The sequence below is a fragment of the Protopterus annectens genome, chromosome 10.part0, assembly GCF_019279795.1.
Source record: "Protopterus annectens isolate FY-2018-M chromosome 10.part0, PAN1.0, whole genome shotgun sequence".
In the NCBI taxonomy this organism is placed as follows: domain Eukaryota; kingdom Metazoa; phylum Chordata; order Ceratodontiformes; family Protopteridae; genus Protopterus; species Protopterus annectens.
Window position 1 is genome coordinate 483,433,197 of NC_056744.1, and position 17,417 is coordinate 483,450,613.

General features: G+C 43.0%; 1 protein-coding gene across 1 annotated transcript in view; it reads right to left on the bottom strand.

Moving 5' to 3' along the window:
• Nucleotides 1-17,417, bottom strand: part of LAMC1 (laminin subunit gamma 1) — a gene marked incomplete in the record, with an annotated part of 2,174,645 nt that overhangs the window by 1,354,707 nt on the left and 802,521 nt on the right. The window contains 1 exon segment of the mRNA XM_044085382.1: nucleotides 1,115-1,245. Coding sequence (XP_043941317.1) covers nucleotides 1,115-1,245 — 131 coding nt within the window.

Below are 17,417 nucleotides of genomic sequence, written 5' to 3' on the forward strand. Positions count from 1 at the left end.
TGGAGTGATAGAAGGACGGGCTTCCTGAACCAAAGGGGTAGGAGCCGGGAGAACTCCTATCGCTGCACCAAGAGAAATCTCCTCATCATCCTGCCCACATCAGCTTTGGTTAGACTTCTAAAAGATCGAGAGGATGCCAAGGATGGGGACTTAGAATGTTGGAGTTCCAAAAGTGAAAAGGAACTCTGGAAGGTACTGGATCAGCAGTAGGAGCATACCTAGTCCTAGGCAAGGGTGTTGTATCCAAAATGCTTGGAGCCGAAGAAGTTGTTGTTGAATCCAGCACTGAAACACTAGAGGAAGTCTTCGGATCTGATTTCTGCTTTTTCTTAGGCATCTCCAAAGATGGAGTCGATGATTCTGAAGGTTTAGGAAATTTGATGAAAGTCTCCCTAGATTCAGACTTGGAGGTTTGAGCTCCACAAATAGCTTCAGAGAAAGGTGTGGGAAGTAATCTTTTCAACATAACTTTATTCTTACGGTCAGCAATGGCCCCTAGATTAAAGTTTTGTCATATACTGTATTCAACTTTAAGGTGATTCGAGCCCAAACAATAAACACGTAAAGAATGCATGTCTGATAAAGGCAACTTGTGCCCATACTTTAACACTTTCTGGACCCTGAAGGGCTTTTTTCCTGTCATCCTGAATATGTAGAAATATAAAAAGAGGGGAGACAATCACACTCTTTTGTTTTAATAGTAAAGGAAAGAAAAAAAATACAATGGTATTAAGAATACATTAAAATGTGTAGAATTATGAAAAAAGAGAATAAGTACCAGCAGTGATAAAGGAGATTATACCTAGTGTAACAAGAAAAGGGGAAGTTATATAAAAAATATTTAAGAAGTTAAAGTTGAAAAATGCATCTTTTTGAAAATTTGCTCGAGAGCTGTAGGCGACCAAGTCTTATTCGCAAAAGCGGCAAATGAGATCTGAGGTATGTTAGGGGTTGGTGCATTATGGGTAAGGGAAGAGCTCGAGAGCTTTCTGGTGGTCATGAGCTAAATTAATGGCAGAGTCGGATCAGATCTAAACCCAGTAGTTGAGGATAGAATGAAAATTGACAGCATTAGACTGACAGCTTAAAATTTTGTAAATAATGACTAACTCACCTTCCTCCAACTGCAAAATCTGAGATGGCATAGTAGTAGGACTTTAACACTTTAGGGTCATTAAACACTTCATCCCCAAAAGTATTCAGTCTGTTCAGGGTCACACGAATATCTGTGGCAGTTACCCAATCCTGAAAAGACAAATTATCTCTATTAGCTTTTTTACATTAAGTTTGTCATCAGAAAATATAGAAAATGTGTAAAACTGTAAAATCATTATATTAAAAGAAAACAATATATTTTTATGAACCAAAGTCTGAGCAACTAAGAACACTGTGCAGTACAATCAATCTCATCTAAACGTAAGACACTTTGCATATACTTGTGACTCAATAATAAGCAGTCAATGAACTATTGAAAGTAATGTCATGTATAAAATTATTCAACAGTGCTAATTTAATTTCACACTAACCTTTTCTATTTAATTAGAATTCAGTACAATTAACATCTTATGTAAAATAAGCAAAACTGTCCCCAACTAGTGACAAAGTCTAAGGAAAACTTTTAGAAAAGACAAAAAAAAACAAAAAAATCTGTGAAACAGCAAGGCAGGCACACAGCAGTAAAAGCTCCAAAAAACAGTATAAAGTTATTTATTGAACATGAGCACTTTCGCAATGAACAGCATTGCTTCATCAGAGAAAAAGCACAGCAGTGAATCCTCATATATACAATCAAGTTAAAAAGCAATAAAAGCAATTATTTAATCATACTTGACAAAACTTCCCCCAAAACACTCCCTTGTTAAAAATTTCCTGCTCATTTAAAAATGAAGGTGCCTAGATTTCAAAACATGTCTCATGGGGGCAGAATCGGGTCTATATCAGCATTTCGAAAATGTAATAGGTTGAATCACTAAATGTCGAACTGAAATTATCGATCTATTACATTTTCGAAAGACCGATAAAAATACCCCCAAAAAAGCGAAGTGTGTGCAGGGGCTGTGCCCCCCACAACCCCCATTACTTAAATATACCAACTCTGACACCGCACTACATTGAGGTAAACGGAAATCTCCCCTTACGAAGATTTCCATTTACCCATCTGACGTTCTGCCCTTTCGGCATTCTCGATGCAACAATATCAAATTTGATATTGGCAGCATTCGAGATGCTGATAGGGACCCACAGAATCATTTAATCTATACCCCTGATGTGCCCCAAGTCTCAGTATCCACTGTAACTCGACACTTTCTGTCCTGTTAATAAAATCCCCCATTCTATCACTCTCAACCAAAGCATGCAGAACTTGAAAAAGAAAAACATGGTCAGCTCCTGCTTGCAAGGTATGCTTCGCCAAAGCACTGTAGTCAATACCTTTCCTAGTGCAGTAAGTGTGATCCCTAATGTGTTCCCTCAGACAGCAATTAGTTTTACCTACATAGAATTTAAAACAGACCTTACAGTGTGCGACGCATATGACATTCTTAGTATTGCAGTCAGCTGCTGCTTTCAGCTGCCACAAAAAACAGTCCCTGGATGTCTAAAGAACTGAGACTCATCAATGAAATCACAAAAGGCACACAGATTACATTTCCTAGTGCCTGTTAACCCTCAGTGCCCACGGTATGCACCCTAGGGTAAATAGTTGTTGCCACAATGTTCTCTTATTCTTGTACACAGATCTGGGTTGTAAACCAGCCAACCCAGCTGCATTTTCATCCACACACAAGATGTCCCAATTACTGCATATTACATCCTTTACTTTATTCACATCCCTGGTGTATGACAGAATGACTACGATCTCATTACTATGCCTCGACCTGTCCATCCTAATTCTTATGTCACTAGAAAAATACGGCCTTTCTCTACCTTCCCTCTCCTGAAGGATCTTCTGATAGGCATGATCTACCTCCATATGGGTGTACCCCCTTCCCCATAAACTCATGCTTCAAATTTTCCAGGCCATTAATAAAGTCTTGTTCCGCACAGGATAAACATGAAACCCTAATTGCTTGCCTCTTGATTACATTAGTGAAAATGTGTTGGGGATGCATGCTACAAGTGTGCAAATACGCTGGGCGGTAACAGTCCTTCCTGTGCATCCTGGTGGAAAAACCACCAGAAACATCTCTCACTACCTCTACAGCCAAGAAATAATTCTCTCAGTGGATCACTTCATGGTACTTTTCTAGTGAAACAAGGACTAGGATGGACAGGTCAAGGCATAGTAATGAGATCCCAGTCATTCTGTCATTCACCAGGGATGAGAACAAAGTAAGGGAAGTGATACGCAGTAACTGGCACATCTTATGTATGGATGAAAAGGCAGCTGGGTTGGTTGGTTTACGACCCAGATTTGTGTATAAGAATAAGAGAACACTGAAGCAACAATTATGTTACTCTAGAGTGTCTACCGTGGACACTAAGGGGTTAACAGGCACTAGGAATTGTAATTAGTGTGCCTGTTGTGATTCCATTGATGAGTCCTGATTCTTTAAGCATCCAGGGGCTGTTTTTTTGTGGCAGCTGAGGGCAGCAGCTGACTGCAATATGAGAATGTCATGTCTGTTTTAAATTCTATGCAGGTAAAACTAATTGCTGTCTAAGGGAACACATTAGGGATCACACTTATTGCACTAGGAAAGGTCTTGAGTACAGTGCTTTGGCGAAGCATACCTTGCAAGCAGGAGTTGACCATGTTCATAGGTTAGTACTAGGCTAACTGCCTTTGCGAGCCATTTTAAGCCTAGCCAGTTATCCCCTGTGAGATTCAAACCCTGTACCTTATGTTTGTAAGGCAAGCACCTTAACCATTAAGCCACTCTCCCAACCAAGTTCTGCATGCTCTGGTTGAGAATGATAGAATGGGGGATTTTATTAACAGGATAGAAAGTGTCGAGTTACAGTGGATATTGAGACTTGGGGCACATCAGGGGCATGGATTAAATGATTCTGCCCCCATGAGACCTGTTTTGAAATCTAGGAAGTTGAAATGATATGCCCTGCAATGCAACATAAAGTACAGTTGTGTACACTTTTCATAAATGTAGATGTTCGAGTGTATTCACTGTTGCAGTCATCACACGTGGGTTATCTGCCTGCAGGTAGCCCTCAGTCGGCCTGAATACCAGAGTCTTGGGATTTCTGTGTCGGATGCTGTCGCTTCTTCCATGACATCAGGTCGTCAGGTGTATAAAACATGTAGCCGATGCCATTATATCAGTTTTTCTTGCCCAAGATGTCAGTAGCTCCCAAAATAGGAAGCAATTACATTGTGTGGAACACCCCCAGTACAAAGTAAATACCAATGTTATAAGATATGGCCAAACAAAAAGGATAGGTAGAAGTACAGAGAAGTCATGGGGCTGGAGGGAGGGTAGCCAGGACTGCAACAGTGAATACACTCGAACATCTACATTTATGGTAAGTGTACACAACTGTACTATGTTCTTCGTGTTTAACTGTTGCAGTCATCACACTTTGGTTGATTCCCAAAGCTGAGGAAGGAGGGAGGCAGTCAAGAAGCATTAGGTCTGGACAGCACGCCCTGTAAGACTGCTGTGGCAAATCCAGCTCTAGATTTAGAAAAGATAGGTAAGTGGTAATGCTTGGTGAAGGTGTGTGCAGAGCACCAGGTTGCAGCTTCCAGGATTTCCCTGATAGGGACTCCACAGAGGAATGCTGTAGAGGTTGATGTAGCCCTAGTGGAATGTGTTCTGATCCCCTGTGGGGTAGGTTTCCCATGGTGTTTGTAGCAGAAATGGATGCAGTGTGCTATCTATTTGGAAATGGTTTGCTTTGAAATGGCCCTGCCCTCTGCCCCGTAACAAAGCTGACTAGCAGCTGGACAGATTTTCTGAAGGATTTAGTCATGCCCAGACAAAATCTAAGCTGGCTGTGCACTTCCAGGGAGTGTAGGATCCTTTCCCCTTTATTCTGAGGATTAGGGAAAAAGGTTGGCAAATGAATGGATTGGTTTAAAGTCACACTAGATACCACCTTGGGCATAAATGATGGGTTAGTTCTGAGGGAAACCCTGTCTGCATGGAAGATAATGAAGGCTTCCATGGCCATAAGGGCCTGCAATTCAGACACTCTTCTTGCTGAAGTGATGGCTAGAAGTAAAGTTGTTTTCCAGAAGAGGAATTTTAACTCTGCTGAAGCAGCAGGTTCAAAGGGTGGAAGCGTGAGCTTCTCCAATACAAAGTTAAGGTCCCAGGCTGGAGTGGGAGCTCTCCTGGGGGGTCTTAAATTTTCAGGAACTGTTTGACCAGAGGATGAGAGAAGAGGGATGGCTCAGTATTATAGTGAGCTGAGATGGCAGAGGCATGAATCATAACTGAAGAGATGGAAAGGCCTTTGTGGAGCATTTCTGTTAAGTAATTTAGTATACGAGGTAAGCTGGGCACAGTTGTGTCCATTCCCTGAGACTGGCTCCAAGAACAGTATCTTTTCCACTTTTTTGAACAGGATTTTCTAGTACTAGGCCTCCTTGCCTCAAGGATGAGATCCAGCACCTGTTTACTGAGGGTTGCTGGTGATGTGTTCAGGGGATGAACCAGGCTGCTAGGTTCAGGGTTTGCAGCTTAGGATGCAAAATCTGGTCCTCCTGCTGGGACAGCAGGACAGGAGTTTGAGGCAGGTGCCATGGTGGTCCTACTGTCAGACTGCACAAACATGGGTACCAGTGCTGGCATGGCCAGTCTGCTGCAATCAGGCTTGTCCTTGGCTTGTCCTGTTTGATCTTTAGTAGAACCTTCAAGAGGAGGGGCAGAGGGGGAAAGGCATAGATTGAGAGGTTTTCCCATGTAAAGGACAGGGCATCCACTTTCATGCTTGGCTGTGGGGAGTTCTGGTGCAATATTTGCTCAGTTGATAGTTCTGTTGGGAAGCAAAGAGGTCCACCTCTGGTGCCCCCCCACCTGTGGATCAGAAGCTTGAATGATTTGGGTTCCAGTTTCCACTCGTGTGGGTCCATTTGATTTCTGCTTAAGTCGTCTGCCAGTGAATTTAGTTTGCCTGGCAGGAATTGAGCTTGCAGGTGTGTTCCACAGAGCCATGGCTAACCTGCAGAGTGGGTAGGAATGGGTTCCCCCCTGCTTGTTTATGTACCACATCAATGTGGTGTTGTCTGTCTTTATCAATAGTTGCCCTGGAAGAATAAGGTATTTGAAGGCTGTCAGAGCATTCTGTACAGCTAACATTTCTTTTTGATTGATATGTAGGTGTATTTCCTTTGGGCTCCATTTGTCTTGAATGCATTGTCCTGCCATGTTAGCCTCTCATGCATAGTCTGATGCATCTGTTGTTAGGGTTTGGGCGGCAGGGGATTGAGTGAAAGGGAGTCCCTTGTTGTGGTAGCAGGCCTCTGCCCACCAAAAGAACTCTGTCCTTAGACAAGGAATGATAAGAATCATTGTTTCCAGGTCCTGAGAATGTTGACACCAGAGACTTTTTAAGTACCATTGAAGTTTCCTCATATGCAGTCTTGCATATGGAATTAGTAGAATGCAAGAGGCCATGAACCCTAGGGCTTGTAGTATTTTTCTTGCAGATAGCTGGGTTTGGCTGGCCAGTAGATTGAAGTAGTTTGTCAAATACATTTGTTTTTCTTGAGTGAGGAATGCCATCTGGGAAGCTGTATTCAAGCTTGCTCCTAGGAATACAATCTTTTGGCTGGATACCTGATGTGGTTTCTTTTCGTTGATGGCATACCCCAGTGAAGTCAGATGTCTCTTTACAAATGTCAGGTGCTGGAGTAGCAATTCCTGACTGTCTGCCTGAATCAGGCAATCGTCCACGTATGGGTAAATTTGAATCTTTCTCTGCTGCAATATGCAATGGCTGGAGCTAGGCACTTTGTGAATATCCTGGGTGCAGTACATAAGCCAAAGGGAAGTGCAGATAACTGCATAGAGCCTGCTCTGAAACGTAGATATTTCCTGCAAGATTCTGTATGGGGATGTGCAGATAGGCTTCTTTTAAGTCTTGGGTGGCTAGCCAGGGGTCCTTGGCTAGCATAGGAAGCAGTTGTTTGAAAGTAAGCATTTTGAATCTTGGAACCACCAGGAAGGTGTTGAGAATAGACAGATCCAGGACAGGGTGCCAAGAGTTTTCTTTTCTGGGTACCAGAAACAGTCTGGAGTAAAATCCTTGTCCCCTTTGCTCTGCTGGGACAGGTTGAATAGCCTTGATATTGAGACGAGAACGTACTTGCTATTGGGGTCTGCCCACTGGTTTGGGGGGAGGTCTGGCCATCCGCTTGGGGTTGGCAGTGAGTGGAAGTAGAATCTGTATCCCTGGGTTACAATGTTCAAGACCCATCTGTCCTGGGTAATGCACTCCCATTTTTTTGCATGCAGGGCTAGTTTACCTCCTAAGGGTGCAAGTACTTGGGAGAAGCTTAGGAGAATTAAGGATAAACTAAGTAAAACAAACAAACATAAAAACTGCAAGACAGCGGCACATAAGACACCAAACCAAGCACAAAAAAACAGGATAATCCAGTAAAATTCAAACTGATGTTTTTATATTTATTAACAATGATGTTTAGAATATATACAACAGTTTGAGTATTATGTTACTATATAATCTTTTAAAATGTACATACATTGTTGCTTTAATTGGGAATTGCTATTGAATGCACAACTAGTTGGTTGGTGTATTTCTGTCACATGGTGGTTTTAAATAATGTATTTAAATGTGGATGGTTATATTTACTTTGATCTGAAGAAGTTATAACATTGGTTATAACGAAAAGCGCTTAATTAAATTTGTTTGAATTTTACTGGATTATCCTGTTTTTTGTGCTTGGTTTGGCACCTTCTGTGCCACTATCTTGCAGAATTAAGGATAAGTCATTGTGAAATTTTAACATAGGATGGTGGCTTACTACTCCCTGTTTTTGAGGTGGGAGCACTCCATTGTTTAGATCGGTGCATATCCCGAGACTGAAGTCTTGGTGGTCTGCTGCCACTGGGTTTGGACTGAGAAGGTCTGGGAGGGACTGGAAAGGACCAGTTTTTAGAAGACCAATGCCTACTGAATCTAGGTGGTTGTACCTGTAGGAAATCTTTAATGGTTTGCATAGATTTAGCTTTTTCATCCATCTTTTTGAGGACTTCTGCTTTAGTGCCAAACAGACGTTCTTGGTTTAATGGAGCATCTAGTCATTTTGCTTTGACATGGTCTGGCAAGATTTGTTCCTTAAGCCAAGCATCCCTTCTAAGAACAGATCCAGTGACAGCAGCCCTACAAGATGCTTCTAAGGCATCAAAACCACATTGCAAAGTATGTTTTCCAACTTGGTTAGCAGAATGCATTAACTCTTGTAAATCTTTATGTTCTGCACAATCAGGAATTAACACCATTTTCTGTTTAATTAGCTCCGTAATATGTTGCTGATACTTTAACATACAAAACTGGCAATTTAAAGCCCTGATGACAAGCGTAGCAGATGTGTATACCTTCTTACCCCATCTGTCTAAAGCCCTAGAATCCCTGTCCGAAGGGGTAGGGTTTTTGGCTGTAGTAGCCTTAATGCCTTTAGGTCCTTCGGAAATGGTCTCTGCAGCCACAGCAGGATTCTTATAGAGGAATTTGTGGGAGTCAGGTACTCTGTAGTACCTGTCAGATTTCCTGACAGCTGGAGGCAAAGTATCAGGGGTAAGGCTGGATTCCATAAAGACATCATCTGCAATTTCCAGAACAAGAGGGATAGCTAGAGGCCTGTGCTGAGGCAAGTTTAAAAATTCCCTGTGTCTCTTTTTGGACTGTGGGTAGTCCTGACACTCCCAGCAGAAATTCTCTCTAAGGGTATGCAGGGTTTCACCAAATGAAAAATCCTCTGGTGGGGAAGCAGAGGGAATGGAATCCTCTGCATCAGAATCCTCAAAGGTAGATAAAAGTATGTCCTGTAATCAGAAAGGTCAGAGTCATCAGACTCCTGATCTGAAGAATCAGAAGGAAAATCAGTTCTAGGTCTTTTAGAGGGGGAAGGCTGGCTTCCCCTAATCAAAGTAATAAGGTCTTCAGCCATTCTAAGCATTTGTTTCTGTGGCATGGGGGCCCTGAGAATGTGCTTTGGTCATCGGTTTCCTAGGCATAGTGCGAACTCTGAGCCTCAGAAATTTGGTATTTTTGATTTGAAACAAAGTAGTCGGTTTAATATGAACATCGGAAGGCCTGAATACACCCTCAGAAGCTGGTGCCTGCACAGCAGCTCCAGACCCATCCAAGGTAGAGACATCTGCAGGTTCCATAGTCGAAGAACCATCTCGCGGCATATCGGACTCCGAATGGGTCTCAGTAGAGGCCTGAAAATCTGTAGAAGTGGGTATCAGGGGCTGCGAAAGCACCTCCGGTGGACTGGTGACTAGCTTAGCGGAAGTGTCGTCGGCAGTTGTGAACCTATGTGATCTGTCTCTGTCTTTATCCTTATGTTTTTTCAGAAGATCAGTAGTTGGATGGCTTATCAAAGCCATTTTGGAATACGGAGAACGACAGCAAAAGAATTTAGTGACAAAAATAGCCCTAAGACGAATAGTTCGGGCATTGAACAAGGCACAAAACCGACAGCGAGGAACACCATGGTCTGGGCTTAAACAAGTGACGCAGTAAGAATGAAAATCTCTGTGAGGTATTTGCTTTCCACAGGAAAGACAATTATTATTTTTTTCTGACCGGTTAGAGCAAGAAAAAAGGATCCCCAACAGGGTACTTAAGTTTTAGAAGACTTCAGGTCTGAAACTTGAACAAAAATTTCAGGTGGCGGCTGGACGGCACTTGCAAACTGCTTCTGCTTCGGGCACCGCTCGGCAAGAAAAGCTGATGTAATGGCGTCGGCTGCATGTTTTACACCCCTGACAACCTGACGTCATGGAAGAAGCGACAGCATCTGACACAGAAATCCCGGACTCTGGTATTCAGGCTGACTGAGGGCTACTTGCAGGCAGATAACCCAAGTGTGATGACTGCAACAGTGAAACACGAAGAACATCACTGAGTGCTGTTGTTTTCATTTTTAAGAGAGCAGGAAATTTTTAACAAGGGCGTGTTTTGGAGGGGGTTTTCTCAAGTATGACTGGATAATTGCTTTTATTGCTTTTAACTTGATTGTATACATGAGGATTCAGTGCTGTTTTTTGTCTGATGAAGCAATGCTGTTCATTGCAAAAGTGCTTACGTTCAATAAATAACTTTATCCAAAACTCCACTGCCAATCATGAGCGGACAAGGTGATGCACTGTGGCGACCCCTAACTGGGAAAAGCTGAAAGAGAGAGATACTGTTTTTTGTAGCTTTTACTGCTGTGTACCTGCCTTGCTGTTACACAGATTTTTTGGTTCTTATCTTATGTAAAATGTACATTCATCCATCACCCCTTTTTCCTATTTTTGCACATGGCATTGAGTTGTCAGTTCAGCAGTGATAATCATCTAGGGCCAAAGTTTACACCACAGGGTGACCAACCCTGCAGCAGTGGTTCTTTCACACACACACACGCACACACGCACACGCACACACACGCACACACACACACACACACACACACACACACACACACACACACACACACACTGTCAATTTACAGTGCCTTTGGCTGACCCTCTCAAAGTGTTAAGTGGGAAGGAAAGTCACTACTTGTCTACTCCTTTTTTGTTGTTGTTAAATGTTACTTTTTTTAACTTGTTTCTGTTCAGCCTTTCTTATCTAAATGATTAGAACTACTCCCTAGTCTTCCATAAAGGATAGGAAAGCTTGTGATAGATTTGGGGGGAACATATTGTCTTGTGTAATACTTGTTTTTTTTTTAATTCTCGGCTATCAAGCTTACATGCTGAACTTATGCTCATCTTCTGTAAAAAGAACAACCAGGTGGGGGTTAAATGTTTAACATGAACAAGTTTATCCCTCCATCAGATTATAGGTTAACATGTTGCTGATTAGAGGCTGTATTTGACATACAACTGTTACAAATATTTGTCATTTATTCTTCTGCCAAATAAACTTGGTCAAGAGAATAAATTCAACCTATAAATTTTAATTTACAAACATATGTAATTTGAAATTAACTTACAACCATATTAACAATAAACAGCAACTTCTTATACCTCTGGGTCTTTAACTTTTTTAAAAATACAAAGATTTGACTTTAAAGAATTACTCAAACAAAAATTAGTACTAAGCCATTTGCCTAACCAAAGAACTTTATACAGTGTCTGTTGACTGAAATGAGACAATTTGGGAGTCTGTATTAGTATGAGGGTAGGACTGATGACGCTAAAGAAAAAGTGTGTGACAAAGGGCAACCTTGATGAAACCATTCACCGAAATGAAATGTTTGTTTTGGAAAAAAAAACAATCAGATTAAGTTGAGTAATGATATTGGAAGCCCATGATTTTATCAATATTTAAAAATAAGGCCCTGTTTTTGAATCATAATCTTTTTCTACATCCAGTGAAAAAAAAAGGGAATTTAACCAGTTAGTGAAGCTAGCATAACTGATTGCAAAACCTGATTAGTTGCAGGCATTTTCTTCCCTGGAATAAAAGGAAAAGTACAGTTTTGTACCTACCATAAATGTAGATGTCCGAACTGGATAGCATCTGCAGTCATAACAACTGGGTTGTCCTGTCGTCAGGCAGCCCTTCAGTCGGCCGGATTCCAAAGTCCGGGTCCGGCTGATGTCGCACTTCACCCGACGTCATCTCTGCTGGTCTTCGGGTATAAAGGCATCAGCCGACGCCATTTTCTTCAGTGTTTCTTGCCCCAGATGCCAGTTGCCCTCCCTGGAAGGCTAAATTTTGGATAAATGCCAATGTTTGCAAAAGGATAGAAGGCAAACTCAGAAAATAAGCATGTATGTACATATATACAAACAAATACACCATAAGAGACTCCCCCCACCAGCTAGCTATTAGGAGGGTAAATACCGTAGGAATAGCACAGAGTTGAAGGAGGCAGGGTAATCCTGACTGCAGATGCTATCCAGTTCGGACATCTACATTTATGGTAGGTACAAAACTGTACTATGTCCTTCATGGATGCATCTGCAGTCATAACAACTGGGTAGAATACCATAGCCAACTAAGGCGGGAGGAAAAAATAGATTATGGTGTGGTTAGGATCCCTTGCAGTACAGCAGTGGCAAACCCTGCTCGGGATCTGGAGTACAAAGGTAAATTATAATGCTTGGCAAATGTATGCACGGAGGTCCAAGTAGCCGCCTCAATAATGTCCTTGGTTGCCACTCCTCGTAAGAAGGCTGTGGTAGTGGCTGTTGCCCTTGTAGAATGAGGCCTTATGTTCTGTGGAATTGGTTTTCCATGGAAGGAGTAACAGAATCGTATGCAATTTCCTATCCATTTGGAGATTGTCTGTTTGGAAATAGCTTTTCCTTCTCTTCCTGTTGCATAGGCTACAAAAAGCTGGTCAGTTTTTCCTGTTACTTTTTGTTCTGTCCAGGTAGTAGCGTAACTGTCTATGTACATCCAAGGTATGCAGCATTCTTTCCCCTCTGTTTTGAGGGTTGGGGAAGAAGGTAGGTAGGTGGATTGCCTGGTTTAAAGACACTCTGGATACCACCTTAGGCATAAATGTAGGATTAGTCCTCATGGACACTCTATCTTGGTGGAAGATTAGGAAGGGCTGTACTGCCATTAGTGCCTGAAGTTCAGACACCCTCCTTGCTGAGGTTATTGCCAGTAGGAAAGCAGTTTTCCACGATAGATGCTGTAGCTCTGCTGTTGCTGCTGGCTCAAAAGGTGCGAGTGTCAGCTTTTCTAGTACAAAGTTCAAATCCCAAGCTGGCAATGGTGGTTTCCTAGGGGGTTTTACATTCTTAATCCCTCTGAGGAACTGCCTGAGTAAAGGATGTGAAAAGACAGGTGGATCAAAGCTGTATTCTGCTGAAATAGCTGATGCATGTATCTTGATGGAGGAGTAGGACAGGCCTGTATGCAGAAGTTCTGCCAAATACTCCAGAATGTTAGCCATATCTATATTTGACACATCCTTTCCTCTTTCAGCACTCCAAATGACAAATCTTTTCCATTTTCCTGCATAGTTCCTTCTTGTTGAAGGTCTGCGGGCTTCAAGGATAATGTCTTTCACCCATTGGGAAAGTTCTGGATTAGTTGTTGCTATGTAATGTTCCATGCAGTCAGTTGCAACGTTTTTAGGTTTGGATGCATGATGTTGTAGTTGTTCTGAGTTAACATCAAAGGCCTCAGGGTATTGACCACATCTTGTCCCGAGACATGCTTCTTAGCAATGGGTACCAGTGTTGTGTTGGCGAGTTTGGAGCTATCAGGATTATCGTTGGAGCCCCCTCCTTGATTTTTAGTAATACCTTGTGTAGCAAAGGAAGAGGTGGGAATGCATATGCTGTCAGACCTTTCCAGCTGAAGGAGAGCGAGTCCACTTTCCATGCAAGTGGGTGGAATGTCCTTGTGCAGAATTTTTGAGCTGGTGATTGAGAGGGAAGCGAATAGATCTATCTGTGGCATTCCCCATTTCTTTGAGATGGTCTTGAAGATGTCCGGGTGTAGCATCCATTCGTGAGCATCCGAGGTGGTTCTGCTTAACATGTCTGCTAGAGTATTCTCCTTTCCTGGTACGAATATTGCCTGTAACTGGATGTTGTAGCTGAGTGCCAGGTTCCAAAGGTCCAAGGTCATTCTGCACAGGGGGTATGAATGAGTGCCTCCCTGTTTGTTGATGTACCACATGACAGTGGTGTTGTCTGTCCTTATCATCAATTGGCCTTCTTCAAGGAATGGTCTGAAGTTTTGGATTGCCAGTTTTACTGCCAGCATTTCTTTTAGGTTGATGTGCAGGTGAAGCTGGTCCTGCGTCCATAATCCTTGTACGCATTTGCCCAGCATGTGAGCCCCCCATCCTAGGTCTGAGGCGTCTGTTGTGATGGTTTGGCTTGCTTGATAGTTGTGAAAGGGTAGGCCTGGGTTTGACTGGCATGCTTGAGCCCACCATAGGAACTCCTGTTTTAGGCATGGTATTAGTGGAATTTCTGCTTCTAGGCTGTGCCTGTGTTGGGACCATAAATTCTTTAGGTACCACTGTAGTTTTCTCATATGTAGCCTGGCATGTGGAACTAAGATTATGCATGATGCCATGAAGCCCAGGGCCTGCAGAACTTTTCTTGCTGTTAGCTTGTTCCGTCTTGTTAGTGCCAAGAAGTAAAGAGGGAGTTCTCTTTGTTTTTCTGTAGTTAGGAATGCCATTTGTTTTACTGTGTCCAATTCCGCGCCCAAGAATGTCCTTGTTTGGGATGGTATCAGCCTTGACTTTTGTAAATTGACTGTGTATCCCAGAGTTTGTAGCAAGTAAATGACCCTTTGTAAATCTGTTGTCAGCTTGCTTGGGTTGTCCCCTTGTAGCAGACAGTCGTCCAGGTATGGATAAATTTGAATTCCCTGTAGTCTGCAGTGGGCGATCACTGATGCCAGGCATTTTGTGAATACTCTGGGCGCAGTAGATAAGCCAAAGGGCAATGCTGAGAATTGATAGTGCTCTGATCCTGCAAGAAATCTGAGGTATCTTCTGCAAATTGGTCGGATGGGGACATGCAGGTATGCCTCCTTGAGATCTAGAGTTACCAGCCAACATTCCTTGCCCAGCATGGGAAGAAGCTGCTGTAGAGTCAGCATTTTGAATTTTGGGACAATGATGTATGTATTTAAGGTGGACAGGTCGAGAATAGGTCTCCAACTTTTTTCCTTTCTTGGAACTAGGAATAGTCTGGAGTAAAATCCTTTGCCTTGTTCTGTTCTTGGAACTCTTTCCACAGCTCTCATCTTTGTTAATTGCATTATCTGTTGTAGAGCTTCTGTTTTTTGATTTGGAGGCAGGTTTGGCATTCCTCTTTTGACTGGTAAAGTGTGGAAGTGGAACCGGTAACCTTGGTCTATGGTTTGCAAAATCCACTTGTCTTTTGTGATATAGTGCCAGTTCTTTGAAAATAAGGTTAATTTTCCGCCTAATGGTGCTGCTATTTGTTCCCTGATAGGCGGAGTTAGAATCAAGTCACTGTTGTTGTGCTGTTGTAGTGGTACTGGCTGTGTCTGTGCCTCTGTTATTACCTTGCCACTGTCGTCCTCTGTAGGCACCCCCTCTGGATTGATTTCTGCCTCTGGAACGTCTATTTCTGCCCCTTTGGGATCTTGTGGAGTCAGGAAAGGACCAGTTTTTGGCAGGCCAGTTCCTGCTAAACCTTGGGGGCTGAACCTGCAAGAAATCTTTTACTGTTTGGACAGATTTTGCCTTTTCTTCCATTTTCTTCATTACCTGCTGGGCAGGCGTACCAAACAAACTGGCCTTATCCATAGGAGCATCTAATAACTTAGGTTTAACATGATCCGGTAAGACCTGTTCCTTCAGCCATGCATGTCTTCTTATCACTGTACCAGTCATGGCTGATCTAAATGAAGCCTCCAGTGCATCATAGCCACCTTTCAGTGAATGGTTACTAACCTGTTGTATGTTATTTACCATCTCTAATACATATTTCTTATCTATAGAGTCATCAGAGGATAGCTTTTTAGTTAACTGAGCAAGCATAAACTCTTGGTATTGTATCATGTGAAACTGACAGTTTAAAGCTCTGGCTGAGAGAGTAGCTGAGGTGTAAACCTTTTTGCCCCATCTGTCTAAAGACCTGGCTTCCCTGTCAGAAGGAATAGGATTTTTTGCTGTGGTCGAGGCTACTGCCTTAGGCCCCTGGGATATAGTTTCGGGGTCTGCAAGTGGGGCCTTGTATAGGTGATGATGGGTGTCTGGTACCCTGTAAAATCTATCTGGTTTGGCAGGGGCTGGAGGTAAAGAATCTGGTGCAGTGCAGACATCATTAAAGCATCGTCCACAACAGATAGGACAGGAGGTATAGCTAAGGGCCTATGTTGTGGAAGGTGCAGAAAAGTCCTAAGTCTTTTCTGGAATCTGAGTAATCCTGTTGCTGCCATTGGAATTGTTCTCGCATGGCATGCAAGGTTTCCCCAAAGGAGAATTCTTCTGGTGGGGAAGCAGCTGGGATGGATTCTTCAGCATCTGAGTCTTCATAATTGGAGAAAGGAGCCTCTGGCTGGTCTGTAATATCTGAATCATCCGCAGAATCATCAGAGGACCCAGGCTCTGGGGGCTCTGCTCTAGGTCTCTTCTCTGGGGGCTGCGAGGCCCTGTCTGGGTGAGATTGAGAGCGCCTAATTAAGGTTATTAAATCTTCTGCCAGAGTAAGCATTTGTGCACTAGAAGTGGGCCTGGCTGAGGGGGGCTTAACAGGCACTGATTTAGTAGACTTGGCTGCTTTAGCCCTGGCAAAGGCCTTAATTGACATGGCTGCAGGAGGCCTAGCAGCACCACGTGCTGGGGTAGAGACATCCAAAGGGATGGTGTCTGATAAGTCACTAGGAACCACTGTAGTAGGTAAAATATCTGAGGTCGATTCAAGTAATGTAGCAGGAACCTCAGAAGTAGTCATAGATTCAGCTGTGCTTTGATCAGTTTTCTCGGTTTCGCCCGAAACCGAGACACTCGCGGTTTGCTTAACCATGGTTTCGGCCGAAACCGTGGACCGCGAGTGTCGGTCTTTTTCTTGCGTTTTTTAACAATTTGGGAAGTCGGAGGGTCCGACGGCATAATGTACGCAAAATCAGAACCGAAAAACTGTTCAGCAAACTCCGACCGACGCCTAAGCGCTCGTCGGTCGAATGAAGCACAGGCGAACAGGCTGCTACGTCGTGGTCTGGGCCTAGACAAGGCAAACAGTAAGAGTGGAAATCTTTATGAGGTATTTGTTTCCCACAAGTTAAACAGTTATTGACTTTTTCTGACATCGGCTGAGGCAAGAAAGAGTCCCCAACGGGGTACTTAGCTTTAGAAGTCTTCAAGTAGTATTCGGTAGTAGTAATCTCTGGATCCGACCGACCGGCACTTGCGAACAGCTTCTGCTTCGGGCGCCACGCGGCAAGAAAGACTGAAGAAAATGGCGTCGGCTGATGCCTTTATACCCGAAAGACCAGCAGAGATGACGTCGGGTGAAGTGCGACATCAGCCGAAGCCGGACCCGGACTTTGGAATCCGGCCGACTGAAGGGCTGCCTGACGACAGGACAACCCAGTTGTTATGACTGCAGATGCATCCATGAAGTACATCCAGTTTACATGCAACAGACTAATAACCTTTGACAGTAGTATTTTGTCTGATATTTTATATATGACAATGTAATCTGTGTTCAGTAATACAATTTTAAGTAAAATTAATTTAGCCAAAGGAAAAAAGGTTTAGTACCTTTTGGAGCAGTTGTGAGAGCTTTTACAGACCGGAATACTATGAGTCTACTTCC